The sequence below is a fragment of the Peromyscus californicus genome, unplaced genomic scaffold (assembly GCF_007827085.1).
Source record: "Peromyscus californicus insignis strain IS unplaced genomic scaffold, ASM782708v3 Scaffold_4__1_contigs__length_199733344, whole genome shotgun sequence".
NCBI classification, from domain to species: domain Eukaryota; kingdom Metazoa; phylum Chordata; class Mammalia; order Rodentia; family Cricetidae; genus Peromyscus; species Peromyscus californicus.
This window is the reverse complement of record NW_026294562.1, coordinates 183,766,230-183,782,177: the sequence shown is the minus strand read 5'-3', so window position 1 is coordinate 183,782,177 and position 15,948 is coordinate 183,766,230. Positions and strand designations below refer to the sequence as shown.

Sequence of the window (15,948 nt, the reverse complement as noted above, 5' to 3'; positions counted from 1 at the left end):
CTTTTCAGAACTAGGGATTGAACCTAGGGCCTTGTGTGGTCTAGCCTCCACCACTGAGCTGCCATCTGACTTCGTATGTGGGAGTATATTTAAGAGAGGGTCTCATGTAGCCAAGCCTGGCCTTGCATTCACTATGTGACCCAAGCTGGCCATAGCAGGGGGAAGGACCACAATCCCCCTGCTTTAGTATCCAGGATTACTGTTGTGAGCCACCATATGTGGCTTCTTTGTCTGTCTGTCTGTCTGTTTTTCTGAGACAAAGACACACATAGCATAGGCTGACCTCACAATCATTATGTAGCCCAGGCTGGCCTTGATCTAGAGGCAGTTTCCTATCTTAACATCAAGTGTTCTGGGATTATATAAATCACCACACTTGACCTTTCTTTCTCTTTTCTTCCTTCCTTCCTTCCTTCCTTTCTTTTTTTCTTTCTTTCTTCCTGTCTTTCTTTTTTCTTTCTTTCTTCCTGTCTTAATTTTTAAATACTTTTTATTATATTTATTTATTTACTGTCTTAGGGTTTCTATTAGGTGGGGAGGGGCATGTGTGTGGACGTCACAGGACAGTTTTCAGGAGTAGGTTCTCTCCGTTCACTCTGTGAGTCCCAGGGATCCATCTCAGGTCCTCGGTCTTAGAAGCAGGCACCTTTACCCCCGGAACCACTTCTCCCTCCCTTCCTTCTAATTTCATTCTTTAACTTGTGTAAACCACGTTTTTCCAACACAATTCATTGGAGACGCTGTCTTTTCTCCAGTGTAAGCTTGTGACACTTTGTCAAAAATTAGATGGCCAGGACAGTAAAGCACCAGTCCTCTCCACCTTTATTTTATTTTTATTTTTATTTATTTATTTTGGTTTTCGAGACAGGGTTTCTCTGTGTAGCTTTGCGCCTTTCCCTGGAACTCACTTGGTAGCCTAGGCTGGCCTCGAACTCACAGAGATCCGCCTGCCTCTGCCTCCCGAGTGCTGGGATTAAAGGCGTGCGCCACCACCGCCCGGCTAAATTGCACATTTTTAAGACTTCTGAATGCAGCTGCCCTTCTTTGCTTCTTTCCTAGTTATCCATTTGTTTTTAATTTTTCAGAGAAAGGGTCTCCTGTAGCCCAGGGTGGCCCCAGTCACACTGTGTAGTCAAGCATAACCATGAACTCCTGATCTTCCTGCTTCCACGTGTTACTGTCTTAGGGTTTCCATTGTTGTGAAGAGACACCAAGACCACAGCAACTCTTTTTTTTTTTAATTTTCCAGAGCTGAGGACCGAACCCAGGGCCTTGTGCTTGCTAGACAAGCACTCTACCACTGAGCTAAATCCCCAACCCCGAATTTTTTTTTTTTTTTTTTTTTTTTTTTTTTTTGGTTTTTCGAGACAGGGTTTCTCTGTGTAGTTTTGGTGCCTTTCCTGGATCTCGCTCTGTAGACCAGGCTGGCCTCGAACTCACAGAGATCCACCTGCCTCTGCCTCTCGAGTGCTGGGATTAAAGGCATGCGCCACCACCGCCCGGCGGCAACTCTTATAAAGGAAAGTATTTAATTGGAGCTGTCTTACAGTTTCAGAAGTTTAGTCTATTATCATCATGGAAGGACATGGCAGTGTACAGGCAGACAGGGTCCTGGAAAAGGAGCTGAGAGTCCTACATCTTGATCTACAGACAGCAGAAGGAGAAACTGTGCGCTGGGCATAGCTTGAGCATATATGGTACCTCAGAGCCCAACCCCACAGTGACACTTTCTCCAAGAAGGCCACACCCACTCTAACAAGGCCACACCTCCTAATAGTGCCACTCTCTATGGGCTAATCATTCAAACACGTGAGTCTGTGGGGGCCATACCTATTGGAACCAACAGATACCATTGCAATGATACAGCACCATACCTGATTGTTGCTGATAACCAGAGGAGTTACAGCCCCTGTTAGGGGCTGCTACAGAGCAATACCCAGGCCTGATTCCCCTCTGTCAGCACTACATTTGGTCATTGTGATGGCATCTGGAGAGGTGCTTAAGTTAGGAGGTGTCTTAGAACCCAGGAGGAATAAGGGTGGTGTAGTATGGACCCTCAGAAGCTTAAAGGTGTACCAGTGTGGGCTGTTTGTTTTGTAGACGGAACCATGAAGCACATGAAGTAGACAGATGGCAGAACACTTCCCCAAGGTCACAGAACAGTGCAAAACCTTCAGCCTCATTAAAAACAAAATGTTATGCCGGGCATGGTGGTGCACATCTTTAACTCCAGCATTTTGGAGCAGAGGTGGGAGGATTTCTGTAAATTCAAGGTCAGCCTGGACAACGTAGTGAGTTCCAGGACAGTCGGAGCTGCATACTGTCTCAAAAAAGAAGCTATTATATCTCAACTCATTTATTGTGTGTGTAAGTGCATGTGTGAGGATGCACAGGCCCCGGCATGCACGTGGAGGTCAGAGGACAACCTGCAGGAGTCTGTGCTTTCTTTTCATGGACCCTGGCTATTAGGGCTGGGGGCAGACGCCTTTACCCGCTGAGCTATCTCATTGTTCCGTCAGTCTGTATTAACTAAATATTCTGTGCCCTGGGCATTGTTCTAACCCACCGAACAGATAACTCATGGAAAACAAAAACAAAGACTGCCTGCTTCATGCATGGAGCTTATTTGTGTTTGGACGTAATTATGATACGCTGCTAATTATATTTCTAGGATTGAAGAGGGGTAATCCTAATTACAGGGGTTTCCCCATGGGAGCGCCCCATGAGTCAGAGCCTGTCTGCAAAGTCCCAACTTCTCAGCGTCCCCTCTTTCCGACCTGCTCATAAGTAGGGCAAGAAAACTTTACAGAGTTCTCGTAGGTACAATTTGCAAGACAATAAGGAATATTGGGAGAGAGAGAGAGAGAGAAAAGAAGGCCTTCCTGCCAAGCAGGGCTGGCAATGAAGTTTTGTTGCCGTGGCAACCAATGGCCTCCCGGGGCCGAGGGCAGCGGTGGCGCGCGCGCATTCACCTCTTTCCTTCCTGGTTCGCTCTGAGATTTTGCCCTCCTGAAGCTGAAAGAAAGAGAATAGAGCGCCGGATCTCTAGGGTGATGGACGGAGGCCTTAGCTAATGGAAGCGTGGACCTGCCCAAGGCCAACCAATAATATACAAAGTTTGGGTCTGGCAGAGCCCGCCCCCCCCCCCCCCCTTGGACCTGAATAACCTGACCCAGACAGAGTTTCGCTCGGAGCGACGGCGCTTCCAGCCAATGAAAGCATTGATTTGGGGCCGGGCGGAGGGAGGGGGCGGGCCGGATCTCTACGGCAACGGCTGAAGGACAGTGACGCGAGCCATTAGTTGTAGTCCGTCGGGTTTATTGACAGCGAGGGCGTGGCGGGGTTTTGTCGGGGCACGGACTAGGGCCAGGAGAGGCGGGGGGGGGGGGGGGGGGGGGGGGGGGGAAAGAGAGCAACGATAGTCAGCCAATAAGAGCGGCGCGGGTTTCACAGCAACGGAGGAGTGACGGCGGGCTGGGCCAATAGAAGGCTTCGTCGGCCGTCAACCCGGCCGAGGGGCGGCGCGGCGGCAGTGCCGGACGAGAGCCGGAGGAGGCGGTGGGAGGTGGTGGTGGTGGTGGTGGCGGCGGCAGCGCGGGCGCCTGAGGAGAAGGAGGAGGAGGAGGAGGAGGAGGAGGAGAAGCGGGTGAGGGGCGGCGCGGGGCCCGACCTCTGAGCCCCCTCTGAGCCCCCGCCCCGCGCCGCCCGGCCTCCCAGTCACCCCCTGACCCGGCTGTCCCCGGGCCCTTCCTCGAGCCTTACCGCCCAAGTCTCCGACCCCGCGGGTCCTCGCGCTCCTCACTCGTAGCCTTCCCTGCACCCCACCTCGGAGCCCACGCAGCCTCCTCTCTCGCTCCCAGGGCTTTCCTTGCACCCGAGGGGCGGCTCTGCGCGCCACCAGGGTCTGTCCCTGACACCTTCCTCCCCCCCCCTCCCCCCCGTATCGTGACCTCCTCTGTCACTCTCAGGGCACTTCCTGACTCCTGTCTCGACTGTCTGGCCTCCGAGGCCCTTGCTCTCACTGCTTCCCCCACCCCGCTTCTACAACCTCCCCCAGGCTTTACCTCGCTTCCTCAGTTCCCTCCTCGAACCCCTAGTGTTTTTCATGGTGTCATCACATCAGATCCCCCAGGACTTCCCCTAAACCCTACTTGGGAACCGCTGGGCCCTTCCTCGGACCCCGGACCCTATGCCTACCTACCCTTTGGGTTTCGTGGGCTCCTCCCTTGCACCCGTAGGTGCCGCCCCCGCCCCCCGAACGTCCTTTCGACTTCCCTCCATGTTTGTAGCCTTTCTCTCCCTTCACACCACACACCCCCCACACACACACACCGGTACCTGGCTTTATTTGTCTTTTCCCATAAGCTCCTCCCCAGCTTCCAGGCTTTTTCGTAGCCCCTTCTTCATCTGACCCAGACTTACTGTTTTGTTTTGTTTTCCAGATCTTTCTCCCAGTTCTTGTAGCTTCTCCTCGTGTCTCAGCTACTCTCCCTCCTTTCTTGTTCCTACATTGCTCTTTCCCAAGGCGCAGATCTGCCAGACGCACTGTGATGAGGGTACTGGGTAACCTGTCCCTCTGTTTCCTTTGATCTGTTTTTTCTGAATCTGATTTTATTTTTTGCCTCTTTGCCTCTTGCCTCCTTCCCTTTTATTTTGCCTTTTTTTTCCTTCTCTCTATTCTGTTTCTTCCTTCTTCTGGTTTTTGTCCCCTCCAGGAGGGCTTCCCCTTTGCTGGAATTCTCAGTCAGGGAGCAGGTACTGGATTCTTTTTCCCCTCCAGGGTACCTGGGTCCCACCCACAGCCTTTTGATCACTCCCAGAGATGGGTGACCTTGGAGGGTGGTAATGAAGACAGACAGCCAGCAGCAAGGGTCAGCAAAGGCAGGCTAGAAGCTCAGAAACATTGAGTTCATTTTCCCCCCATCTCCCTTGATGAGGCCCAGCTGTCCCAACCCCCTTCTGCAATGCGAAGGCTTTGGAGTTCTCTCAGATTGCCAATTAATCTGCCTTCCCCTGGGTACACAGGGGCTTGTCTCCTACATGTGCACTTGGCAAGGTGGTCTGTGTGTGCTGACATCCATGAAAGTGTACATGTCCCGGAGAGCTTGTGTGTGTGTGACTGGGGGACCTGCATCTGTTTTGCAAGAGGGGAGGGAAGTGCTTGATGCACAAGAGACCGTGTTTCTCACAGTTTGGGGTGGGAGGAATTCCTCACTGTCAGAAGTACCTGTTGGGTGTCTTTCTTACATAGAGCCCTGTGATGTCAGTATTGCTTACCCCCACCCCCACCCCGTGCTCTCCTACAGATAAGCAGGCTGTGGGGCCCACAGACATCTCACACAGCTTCTGAGTGGCACAGAGCACATCTCTGTGCCCTGTTCTGTGCCAGAAGCAGCATGGTCTTCAGAGCACCATGGGGCCTGACAGAGTGACAGCCCGGGAACTGTGCGAGAACGATGACCTGGCCACCAGCCTTGTTCTTGACCCCTACCTTGGCTTCCGCACGCATAAGATGAATGTCAGGTGAGGGGGTGTCTGGGGGTGATGGCAGGCCTGGACCCTTTCTCTTGTATGCTTATAACTCTCAGCCTGGCCACCCTGAAGCTTCAGGAAGGGGATCAAGGGCCTGAAAGTCCCTGGAACTGAGGCATACTCTTTTCTCCCAGCCCTGTGCCCACTCTGCGACGACAACACCACCTTCGATCAGCACTGGAAGCTTTCCTAAGACAGCGGGACCTGGAGGCTGCCTACCGGGCCTTGACACTGGGAGGCTGGATGGCCCACTACTTCCAGAGCCGGGCCCCTCGGCAGGAGGCTGCCCTCAAGACCCACGTGAGGGAGCCCATGCCCTGCTCTGGCCTGCACTGTGCTCTCCCCATTTAGCCGGCAGATTCTGGAGCTCTTAGGAGAGCAACCCCCAGGTCCCAGACTGCCTTGCCCCTGGAGACACCCTGCAAGGCTCAGAATCCTAGAAGAGGAGAAGTGGGGGCTGGTGAGCTTTGAGATGAGTCCAATCTCCTCTTCCTTTGACAGATGAGGGCACGTAGACCCAGGGAGGATCCAGGCCACACAGTCAATGACAAAGTAGACCTGGTCCAAGGAAAGGGGCTCCTGTGGTTGGCCCTTCTCACTTTCCTGCCCTCTTCTCTCAGATATTTTGCTACCTCCGCGCCTTCTTGCCTGAGAGCGGCTTCACCATTCTGCCCTGCACCCGCTACTCCATGGAGACCAATGGGGCCAAGATCGTGTCTACCCGTGCTTGGTAAGGGGGCTGCTGGGAGCAGGGGCTCGGTCGGTCCCTGTGGGTGAGGTAGGACCGGGAGGAAGTGGGGCTAGTGAGACATGAGATTGCAGTGGCTGGCCCTGCCCCTTGGAGCCCCTGCTCCCTGGGTGAGTCTGCATGAGAGGCCCTCATCCCCAGCGAGGATTGGGAGGCCTCGCTCAGAGCCCTGCAGCGTAGACTCTTGGCAGGAAGAAGAACGAGAAGCTGGAGCTGCTGGTAGGCTGCATCGCAGAGCTGCGTGAGGAGGATGAGAACCTGCTCCGGGCCGGGGAGAATGACTTCAGCATCATGTACTCCACCCGAAAGAGGAGCGCCCAACTGTGGCTGGGCCCGGCCGCCTTCATCAACCACGGTGAGGGCACGGCGGTGAGGGCACGGCGAGGGCGAGGATGCTGGAGGGCTCAAGTGTCTGAGACGAGGGAAAGGGGCCGCCTGCACGTGCTCACTCTTTTCTCTTCTCTCTTCTCTCACGTCCGTCCGTCCGTCCCTCCGTCCGTCCACCCAACTGGCGGCAGACTGCAAACCCAACTGCAAGGTGAGACCTGCAGAGTGTGAGAGGCGTGGGCCCGTGGGGAAGGAAGGTGCGGGAGGGATGGATGGGTTTGGACTCTCCTGACAAAGGGGTTTCCTACCCTTGACAGTTCCCTTGTCGTTGGTGGCGGCAGCACCTGGGGTGGGCAGCGTGGGAAGGCATGTGTCCCCAAGGATGTCAGCGGGGGAGGAAGGGGCGTCCGTGTGTGTACACTGTTGTACCAGAGCCTGAGTTACTGACGGTGTGATGGGGGACAGATTAGGAGGTGGCTCATCTCACCCAGGCAGCATTGATGGCACGAACAGGGGAGAAGCCGAGAAAATCCAGGAGGCCAGGAACCTCTCCGCTAAGAAACTGGGTAGAAGGGCAAAGTAGGGGGGGGGAATAACTGGCAAAGGTCTGGTGGGGTGTGGCGACATTGTCCTGTCATCCCAGCGTCTTGGGAGACTGAGGCAGGAAAACTCTACATTGTAGGCTAATCTGGACAACTTCAGTGAAACTGTATTTCAAAAGGGCCAGGGATATAGCTCAGGGTAGAGTGCCTGCTTAGCGTGTGCAAGGCCCTGAGTTAACAGCCAGTACCACAGAAAGAACAAACCGAGCTAGGGATGTGGCCCAGGAGAGTGCTTGCTTAGCGTGTAAGTGGTCTGAGTTCAAACCACGGACCAACAGGAACAAAGGCAGAGTATTAGTTGAGCACCCTGACTGGTACCTGTGAAATCAGTGTTTGGGAGATAGAGGCAGGAGGATTGCTGCAAGTTGGAAGCCAGCTTGGTCTACATAGTGAGTTTCAGGTCACTTAGGATGATATAGTAACAAGATGTCATCTTCAAAAAACTAAAAAGAAACTAAGTAATAATAATAATAATAATAAGGTAAGGGGCATCCCTGGGAACCCCCCCACCCCGTTGTGTCCTGTCAGGGCACAGACTCGGGCCTTCTGTGGGAGCCCCCAAGACATGAATAAGGGCCAAAGCTCAGCTTCCTGACTCAGAACTGGGAAGAGTTATGGCTCTACTGCCTGGTCTCGGGTTTCTCCTGTCGATGCCCCTAAGACAGTTGTTGGGGTCAGGTGGTGGACATCTGAGACTACGCAGACTTGTCCCATGTGTCCGAGGCTCTCAGGATGAATGACACAGCCCTGCATGCAGACACTGGGTGGGACAGGAAGCAGAGGGCAGCGCACACGGTCACCGGCTCTCAGTGATCTGGAACCAGCAGGCTTCGGGGGATCAGAGTTCTTCTGTGTCAAAGGAAATCGGGGCACAAGAGGGCTCAAGACATTCGTGTCATACGGCAGGGGCTCTAATGAGGCGGAGATGGTGACAGCCAGATTAGTGAGCGTAGCTGACTCTCCTAGCTGCGGGGTGGGAGGCTGGGTTTCCAGATGACTGTGGCAGCAGTTTGCAGGAGTTTACTGGGAAGGAAGGAAGTGTACAGAGTGAGGATGGCCGGGAGGAGATTGGTAGGCGACGGACCTTGGGGTGATGAAGGAACAGCTCCAGGTAGAGGGGCAGGATGAGAGGGGACACAGATAGAGGAGGTGGCACACCCAGGAGGCACTGGCCACTTGGCCTGGAGGCCATCCGGCAAGGGTGTTAGGTTTGAGTGACTGGCCGGCTAGGATGGCCACGTTTCCTCCCGGACAGGGAGTACAGAGGCAGAGGCAGATGGGGAGGGAGACAAGAACCAGGAGTCTGTAGGGTAGCCTTGGGGTGAGTGATCCCAGAGGCAGGACTGGAGGACATGGGAATTGGGCTACAGGTGGACACAAGCCTTAGGAGGAGGGGAGGTGGCCACAGGGGTCAAGGAGTGAGTGGTTCTTGAGAGACTGTGCGTGGGTGCGGTGGGTGGGTAGACCCCACGTCAGCGGAGGAACAGGAGTGGGCTCTGCTGGCACTGCACACTGCTGGGAGGCCGTCGGCTCGCAGGGATGGACGGACAAAGGCAGGACGGGCTCTGCTGCCCGTAACGATGGGGTGGGTGGGGTTCCTTAGCTGTGGCCTAACCCAGTACATAACCCTTCAGACTGGGGTGCCGGCCGGGGTGAGAAGCTAGACAGCTCCTGCCCGTGCCCCGGGCTGGGGTGCTGAGTGGGCGTGGCCTCAGTTTGTGCCCTCAGATGGGAATACTGCCTGTGTGAAGGTGCTCCGGGACATCGAGCCAGGGGACGAGGTGACCTGCTTCTACGGGGAGGGCTTCTTCGGTGACAAGAATGAGCACTGTGAATGCTACACCTGTGAGAGGTAGGCCTGGCCGAGAGCAGGCGGAGTGCGCCAGCCTGCCGAGAGAGGTCGGGGGTCCCTGGGCCTGCCCAGAGAGGTCGGGGGTCCCTGGGCCTGCCCTGAGAGGTCGGGGGTCCCTGGGCCTGCCCTGAGAGGTCGGGGGTCCCGGGGCCGGCATGCATCCTCAGGCTTCCCTCTGCAAACCCGGCGTCTCCCTTTGCCCTCTGCTGTTCCTGCAGGAAAGGTGAGGGAGCGTTCAGACTTCGGCCCAGGGAACCGGAGCTTCGGCCGCAGCCCCCGGACAAGTACGCGCTCCGAGAGACAAAGCGGCGTCTGCAGCAGGGCCTGGACAGCAGCCAGCAGGGCCTGCTGGGCCTGCGGGCCTGCTCCCACCTGTCCCCACTGCCCTGCCGCCGCCGCCGCCGCCGCCGCTGCCGCCGGGACCCATTCTGTGGTGAGCCTGCTCTCTAGCCTCCGGCCACTCTTTTCTGAACTGCCCAGAGGAGGAGGGACTGCTCAGACCCTGCTGACCGGCTCCCTTTGTCTCCCTCTCCCCTGACCGCCACAGCTGCCTGCCAGACCCCATGCCTGCTGCCTGCCAGCCCCCACTTGGACTCCTTGCCCCTCTGGCTCCAGTGGATGCCTCAGCCCCAGCCCAGAGTACGTCTCCGGAAGCGCCGCCGCCCCAGGACCCGCCCAGCCGCATTGCCCCCGGCCCTCCATGCTGTCTCTGTCTCCCTACACCGATGGGGAGGCTGTGGTCCCCACTGCCAACTACGGGCTGAGGCCACGGTGGCCCTCCACGTGCTGCCCAAGAGCCGCTGGACCCTTCAACAGGACTGGTATTGGGCCCGGCGCTATGGGCTGCCTTCTGTGGTGCGTGTGGACCTTACCCGTCTAGCTCCAGCCCTACCAGCTGCTCCTGCCCCTGCTGGGAGCCCAGCCCCAGTCCCCACCCCTGACCTCGTCCCTAAGCAGGCCCTTGCCTTCGCTCCTTTCTGCCCACCTAAGCGCCTCCGGCTAGTGGTCAGTCATGGTTCCATTGATCTGGACATCAACAGTGGTGAGCCATGATGGGCTGCCTGCAGCGAGCCCAGATTGGAGTGCAGAGTCTCTGTCTTGGACCCATCCAGAAGGAAGGAAGGAGTTGACCCTTGACCCAGGTCTGATCCTGGGAGTGTGCTTTTTAGGACATCCCTAGGGAGTTGATCCTTGTTGCTCCATGACTGCTGACCCCTGAGCCAACCCCACCCAAGCAGGGAGCCCTGGCCATTTGATGTCCCCCTCCCCATCCCTGCCCCCACCTCAGGACTGTAGGAGCCACCCCCCTCCCCTCAGCCTCTTCTCCCCAGGGAGCAAAGCCATAAGGGGTGGGGGGCCTCTCCATGGCAACTCTCTAGAAGCTCAGGCCTCAGGAGGTGGAACTGACTTGGGAGTTTGCCCTCCCAAGCTGCCCCCACAATGGGGAGTGGGTTGGCTCAGCTCTGCAGTTGTTGGAGGCAGGGGCAGTCAGATGGGGTGGGTGGTACCCAGGGGCACATCCTTGGCCCCGCCCCATGGGTCTCAGGGAGGCCAGGTATGACCTCATCTTTCTCACGGTGCTATCCCTGGTGCTACTGGGGTGTGGGGAGGCTCCCTCTCCTCCCCACACCAGAATGGGGTATGGTAGGGGATTGGAAGAACTTGAACTTTTTATTAAAACCTTCTAAGCCCTTAGGAGTTTTGGATGTTTTAGGGGGATATCCAGTGGGAGGGTGAGATCTCAGCCTTGCGGTGGAGATGACGGCCGTGCCTTGGACACTGATAGCTACCCTGACAAGCCTTAAGGGAGAGGGCGGTGGGTTCTGGGGACGGCTGTACTGAGGTAAAGCCCGGTGACCACAAAAACAGTGCTTATGGGAGATGACCAGGTGCATTCTCTGTTGTGGGAAAGTGAGATCAGCGATGCCTGGTGACAGGAAGCAGAGTGGCTTGCCTGAGGCCGTGTAGGGACTTGTCCCTCTCACTTCTCAGCCAGGTGCCCTTACCGCTAGTGCAGGGCCTGGGGTGGTGACACCCCTTTAATCCCAGCACTCAAGAGGCAGAGGCAGGCGGATGTCTGAGTTCAAGTCTAGGCTGTAGTAGACACACAGGGAGTTCCAGGCCAGCCAAGGCTTTCTAGACTGTAGGAAATCAATCATCATCATCATCATCATCATCATCATCCTCCTCTTTGGGGGCAGGGAGTTGTGGGGCCTGTGCAAAAGCAGGTTCCGGGGAGATGACATCGATGGAGTCCAGAAACCCAGCCCTGCCTGGTGAGGGCGGAGGAAGTCTCTGGTAGCCCACGTGGCCTCAGACTCCCTGCTGTGCTTTAGGAGGTAAAAAGGCTGGGGGTGTAGTTCAGTGGCAGAGGGCTTGTTTGGCAAGTACCAAGCCTTAAGTTTAATCCTCTGTCTCAGGAAAGAAGAGAAATAACCAAGAAATAAAGAGAGCCAGTGTGGAAGCTGGTGCTGCCGCAGTGGGGCTGTCCCCACCCTGTCTCTCCCCTTCAACCTTGGAGGTTGACCAGATGACTCCAGGAGCCATAGCCCGCTGTAGGGAGAGCCGGTGTCTAGGAGGACGGGCAGAACAGCACGGAGAGCAGCAGAGAGGTCCTCACCTCTGCCCAGGAAGGAACCACAGAGCTGGAGGAAAGAGGAAAACGGCCAGGGGAGGCTGCGAAGAGCTGAGTGGGCCCTGGGATCTTGGGAAATTGCCCCAGGGGTGTAGGTGGGGAACACTAGCTGGGGGGCCCAGAGAGAGAGGTTGAGTTTGTGGTGGGATGGTTCACAGGCTAGAGGCAAGGTATGGTCTGGCTTCTCACATAGCTCAAGCCTGGGCAAAGCTGCCCAGGAGTGTGAGGCCTAGGATGGCGGCACACCTGTAATCCCGATCCTCGGGAGCCTGCGGGAAGAGGCTGGAGGAGAGTTTGAAGCCAGTCTGGCCTTTCCAAGTGTTGGAAAGAGACAGGAAGTAGTCAAGTGACAATGGCAGGGAGGATTAGGGACCTGAAAAGGAGAAGAGGTAGAGGAAGGCTGGACATTGGGAGGAAACAGTGACTCCAGACCCAGGTCTCCGGGCAGGACCAAGGTGGCTGCACAGCCAATGGGCCTGTGCTCCAGCCACTTAACTAGGTGACGTCATTAGCCCTCCGGCAGCATTTGACCTCTCCCCATGACAGTGTCTCTGGTCAGCGGCTGTCCTGTCAGCAGTATGGCCTGCGGGGATGGTGGGTGGCCAGTGTCTTCCTGTAGCCCTGTCCTCGCCCTGTGCTTCCACCATGCCCTCCCTCTCAGGTGGTGGTGAGACAGTCTGAGGCCAAGGTCTAGACGTAGTCATGCTAGGCCATCTGGGGTGTGTCCTTGGTGAGCAGCCTATGGGGCAGGTGGTAGACAGGTCATCCAAGGGTGGGACCAGCCAGTCCTTCGAGCTCAGCCACCCCCCCCACCCCATTCTGCTTCTGATAACGGGACTCTGAGGCAGCTGGGGAAACTGAGGTTGGTCATTCAGGAAGCTGACATATGTAATCAAAGTTACTTTGAACCTAGGAGTTAAATGTAGTCACGTGAGGCCTTCGAAGACAGAGTTTGAAAATGATTTCAGGTCCAGCCAGGAGGCTGGTAGCTGTGGGTAGCAGCAGGGGCCAGCACAGCCAACCTAGAGGCCTCTGGCTCTGTTAAGGGTTACCGGTGCTGGGCTTGGTGGCTGTAGTCCCAACACGTGGGAAATAGGGGCAGGAGGATTGAGAGTTCAAGGCTATCCTGGCTACATGAGACCTATCTCAAAACAATAAACAAGCAAACAGGGTGACATAGGATAGAGAGGCGGCTTAGTGGCTTAGTGCTTGCCGTTCTTCGAGAGGACCTGGCGTCGGGCTGCTTACATTCTCCATCCAGTGACTACAGCTCTCGGACATCTGATGGCCACCTCTCACCAGCACCCACCCACCTACTCATACATTTTAAAAAGGGGGCTATGGAGTTAGCCGGGCAGGGTGGTGATGCACAGGAGGCAGACATGGGTAGATGGATCTCTGTGGGTTCAAGATCAGCCAGGGCTACATAAAGAGGAGGATGGAATTCCTTATGTTTGGAAGATATGCCAAGGAGTTTCTGGAACCAGAGTGATTGGCTGCTGACTGGAAAAGATGGGAAAGAGCGAAGAAAGATTAAGACGGAAGTGTGGAGTGTGCTGAAGGGGTCAGTAGGAGAATCACAAGTGTCACCTATGGAGAAAGGGACAGATGGCCCCAGATGAGCACAGGGTAGACCTGCATTAGAAATCAAAGGGGGTAGGTACTGGAGGGATGGCTCAGTGGTTAAGAACATTTGCTGCTCTAAGTTCCAGGAGACCCAAGGCCGGCTTCTGGCCTCCATGGGCACCAGTCACTCAACGGGTGTATGTACATACGTGAATATCTTAGTCATACACAGCTTTTTTTAAATCAGAGGATGCTGCTGTGCCAGGCTGTGGGGCTGCTGAAGGATGGAGAAGTCTCTGTTGGGACAAGAGGGCTCTTGTGGTGGGGACAGGGTGTGTTTGGAGGGGAATGGGACCTGTGGAGATAGGTCATGACAGGTAAGTGTCAGAGCAGGGTGGTCGGGGACTAGTGGGTCAGCACTGGGTCATGGAACGAAGATTCCTCAGGACCAGGGGCTGGATGGGTGGATATGATAGCCAAGACGGCCCTGGCAGGAGGGGAGGAGGCTGAGATGTGGGCATTTGAAGAAAGGTAACAGGGAGGTGTGATGACTGACAGACAAGATACCCTGGGACCCTGTCGGTGGAAGAGTCTTGGTTGTGATTTTTTGTTTATTGGTTTGTTTTTTGGTCAGGGTTTCATTGTAGTCTTGGTTGGCTTTGAACTCACTATGTAGAACCAGGCTAGCTTCAAATTCACAGATGTCAACGTGCTTCTGCCTCTGGAGCGCTGGACTAAAGGCATGGGCTACCTTAAATGCTGAGCCCTTGACGTCATGATCACGGCAGGACTCAAGAACCCCTAAGCTTGTTTCTCTCTGCCTGCCTGGGAGCCGTGACTGCCTTAACTCTGGGGCAGCAATCCCTCTCCTTGCCCTCATGACCAAAAGAAGCAGTGTTAGGGGGCTCAGCCGGGAAGCACTTGCCAAGCATGCATGACGGCCTGAGTCTGGATCCCCAGCATGCACATAAAAAGCCTGGTGCAGAAGCCGAGGCTGTAATCCCAGTGCTGGGGAGTCGGAGACAAGAGGATCCCAGCTCGTCTAGCTCATCAGTGAGTTCCAGGGTTAGCGAGAGAGACTCTGTCTCAAAAACACAAAACCAAAAAGAAAGAAAACAAACATTAGCAGCACCATAACTTTATTTGTGGCGTAGAGACAGAGTGGGGCTTGGTCAGAGGACGGAGGTCACTGGGGGCTGATGCCTCCAGGGGAGCAGCGCTCAAGTGCACAGTCAGATTTTGCCCGGGAAAGTGCCCTGCTTGATTTGCTCGGTCCAGCGCTGCACCTGGAGCGGCAGAGGGGACCCCAGCATCTGCTCAGCCTGTGTCTGAGCCCACCACACCTCTCCAACAGCCCTGCTGCGCCCTCAGGCCGGCTCTCACCCAGCTGATGGGACACAGGGAATGGAACACGCGGTAATAGTACTCGCAGGGCTGTGTGTTCTTCCCGCGGTGGCTCATGTTCTTCACGCACCGGTGGTAGTCTGCAGAGGGCCTCGGGGTGGGGGTGCAAGCCACGCCCAGTCACGAACATGCCACACCACGCCCTTCTAGACATTGGCTCCACCCTATTACGGTCGCCCTCCCTTCCAGGACTCAGTGCCAACCAACAGGGCTCCTCCTTTCCACTACAGACTGCCCCCGACAAACTCCCATCTTGACTGAGCTCTACCACCTGGCGAGGTCCTCCGGTTCCTTCTGGTTGTCTGCTTCATCTTGGCCCTCCAGGACTCAGTTCCAGCTAGCTCCAGATCAGGGGCCTCCCTTCAACTCAGGCCCCGCTCCTTTTCTCATGACTTAGTCCCCTCACTCCTAGCCTTGCCCTTTACTGACAAGGCTCCATCCCTCCTGGCTCAGTCCATTTCACTCCAAGCCGGCAAACATTGCCTCCAGACAGGCAGCCTCCTCCACTCCAGGCCCCGCCCCCACCACGGCTCAGCCCCACCCACTTCGGTGCAGGCCCCGCCCCTGCGGGCCACGACCTCGCCTCCCGTTCCAACGGTCTCCGAGGGTCTCCAGGTGGGGGGCCTCCCCTCTAACCTGGCCCAAACGGTCTCACCCAGAAAATTCTGGTAGCAGTTACGCGTCTGGTTCTGGTTAGGGAAGCGCGGGTCGAAGGGGGGCGTTTTCCATTCGCCCGGAGGGGGCATCTGGGCTTCAACATCCAACATCCACGGAAAGGTCGGCATCTGCAGGAAGGGGTGCGGGGCTCCGTGGGGCCTAAGGGGCGCCCCTCACTCCGACCTTCCCCAGCTCCTGACCCGCTCTAAACCCAGCCCACCTTGCCCTCACCAGACTGATGAGGACGAACGAAGCTGGACAGCAGGGCTGCGGGGGTGGTCCACCGCTGCGCTTAGCTGGAAGAGTGAGGGCTGGTCCCCAAGGCGCAGGAAGAATACGACCCTCAGGGCGGATTGGCTGGCCCCCAGGGAGTCCCAGCCAATAGGATCCCTCTGTAATGTGGGGGTGGGGTCATCGGACGCCCCTCCCCCTCTTCCTTGCGGGACGCCCCTTGCGGGGGACCCGTGCGCTCGGAGCGCACGCACATTAACAGGCACCAAGTCTGGGCTTTTGAGTCTCAGACTAAGACTTTTAATCCCTGCAAAGCTGAGCTTCTCCCTGACGTCTGCCCCGCCCGACCCTCCCCAATATATAAACGTATATCTAGCTCTGGTCTCTACGGGAG

At 56.3% G+C, this 15,948-nt stretch overlaps 2 protein-coding genes across 6 annotated transcripts; one reads left to right on the top strand and one right to left on the bottom strand.

The window, feature by feature from the left end:
- The first annotated feature begins 3,574 nt into the window (after nucleotides 1-3,574).
- Nucleotides 3,575-10,756, top strand: Kmt5c (lysine methyltransferase 5C). Of its 3 annotated transcripts, XM_052762572.1 has the most exons (9): nucleotides 3,575-3,646; nucleotides 5,307-5,523; nucleotides 5,667-5,832; nucleotides 6,153-6,262; nucleotides 6,472-6,635; nucleotides 6,799-6,818; nucleotides 8,925-9,061; nucleotides 9,280-9,494; nucleotides 9,609-10,756. In XM_052762572.1, the coding sequence occupies exons 2-9, from the start codon at nucleotides 5,414-5,416 to the stop codon at nucleotides 10,112-10,114; spliced, it is 1,428 nt and encodes a 475-aa protein (XP_052618532.1). In that variant the 5' UTR covers nucleotides 3,575-3,646; nucleotides 5,307-5,413; the 3' UTR covers nucleotides 10,115-10,756. The 3 variants fall into 3 exon arrangements, with proteins under 3 accessions (XP_052618532.1, XP_052618533.1, XP_052618531.1); XM_052762573.1 differs by lacking the exon at nucleotides 3,575-3,646 and having other exon boundaries at nucleotides 3,653-5,523; nucleotides 8,961-9,061; XM_052762571.1 differs by lacking the exon at nucleotides 3,575-3,646 and having other exon boundaries at nucleotides 3,950-5,523.
- Nucleotides 10,757-14,384: 3,628 nt separating this feature from the next.
- On the bottom strand, nucleotides 14,385-15,945 carry LOC128125305 (cytochrome c oxidase subunit 6B2). 3 transcript variants are annotated; one of them, XM_052762580.1, is made up of 3 exons: nucleotides 15,322-15,945; nucleotides 14,689-14,746; nucleotides 14,385-14,548 (listed from the first exon to the last, which is right to left on the bottom strand). In XM_052762580.1, the coding sequence occupies exons 1-3, from the start codon at nucleotides 15,449-15,451 to the stop codon at nucleotides 14,449-14,451; spliced, it is 288 nt and encodes a 95-aa protein (XP_052618540.1). In that variant the 5' UTR covers nucleotides 15,452-15,945; the 3' UTR covers nucleotides 14,385-14,448. The 3 variants fall into 3 exon arrangements, with proteins under 3 accessions (XP_052618540.1, XP_052618539.1, XP_052618538.1); XM_052762579.1 differs by having other exon boundaries at nucleotides 14,646-14,746; nucleotides 15,322-15,819; XM_052762578.1 differs by lacking the exon at nucleotides 14,385-14,548 and having other exon boundaries at nucleotides 14,555-14,746; nucleotides 15,322-15,892.
- Between the last annotated feature and the right edge of the window lie 3 nt (nucleotides 15,946-15,948).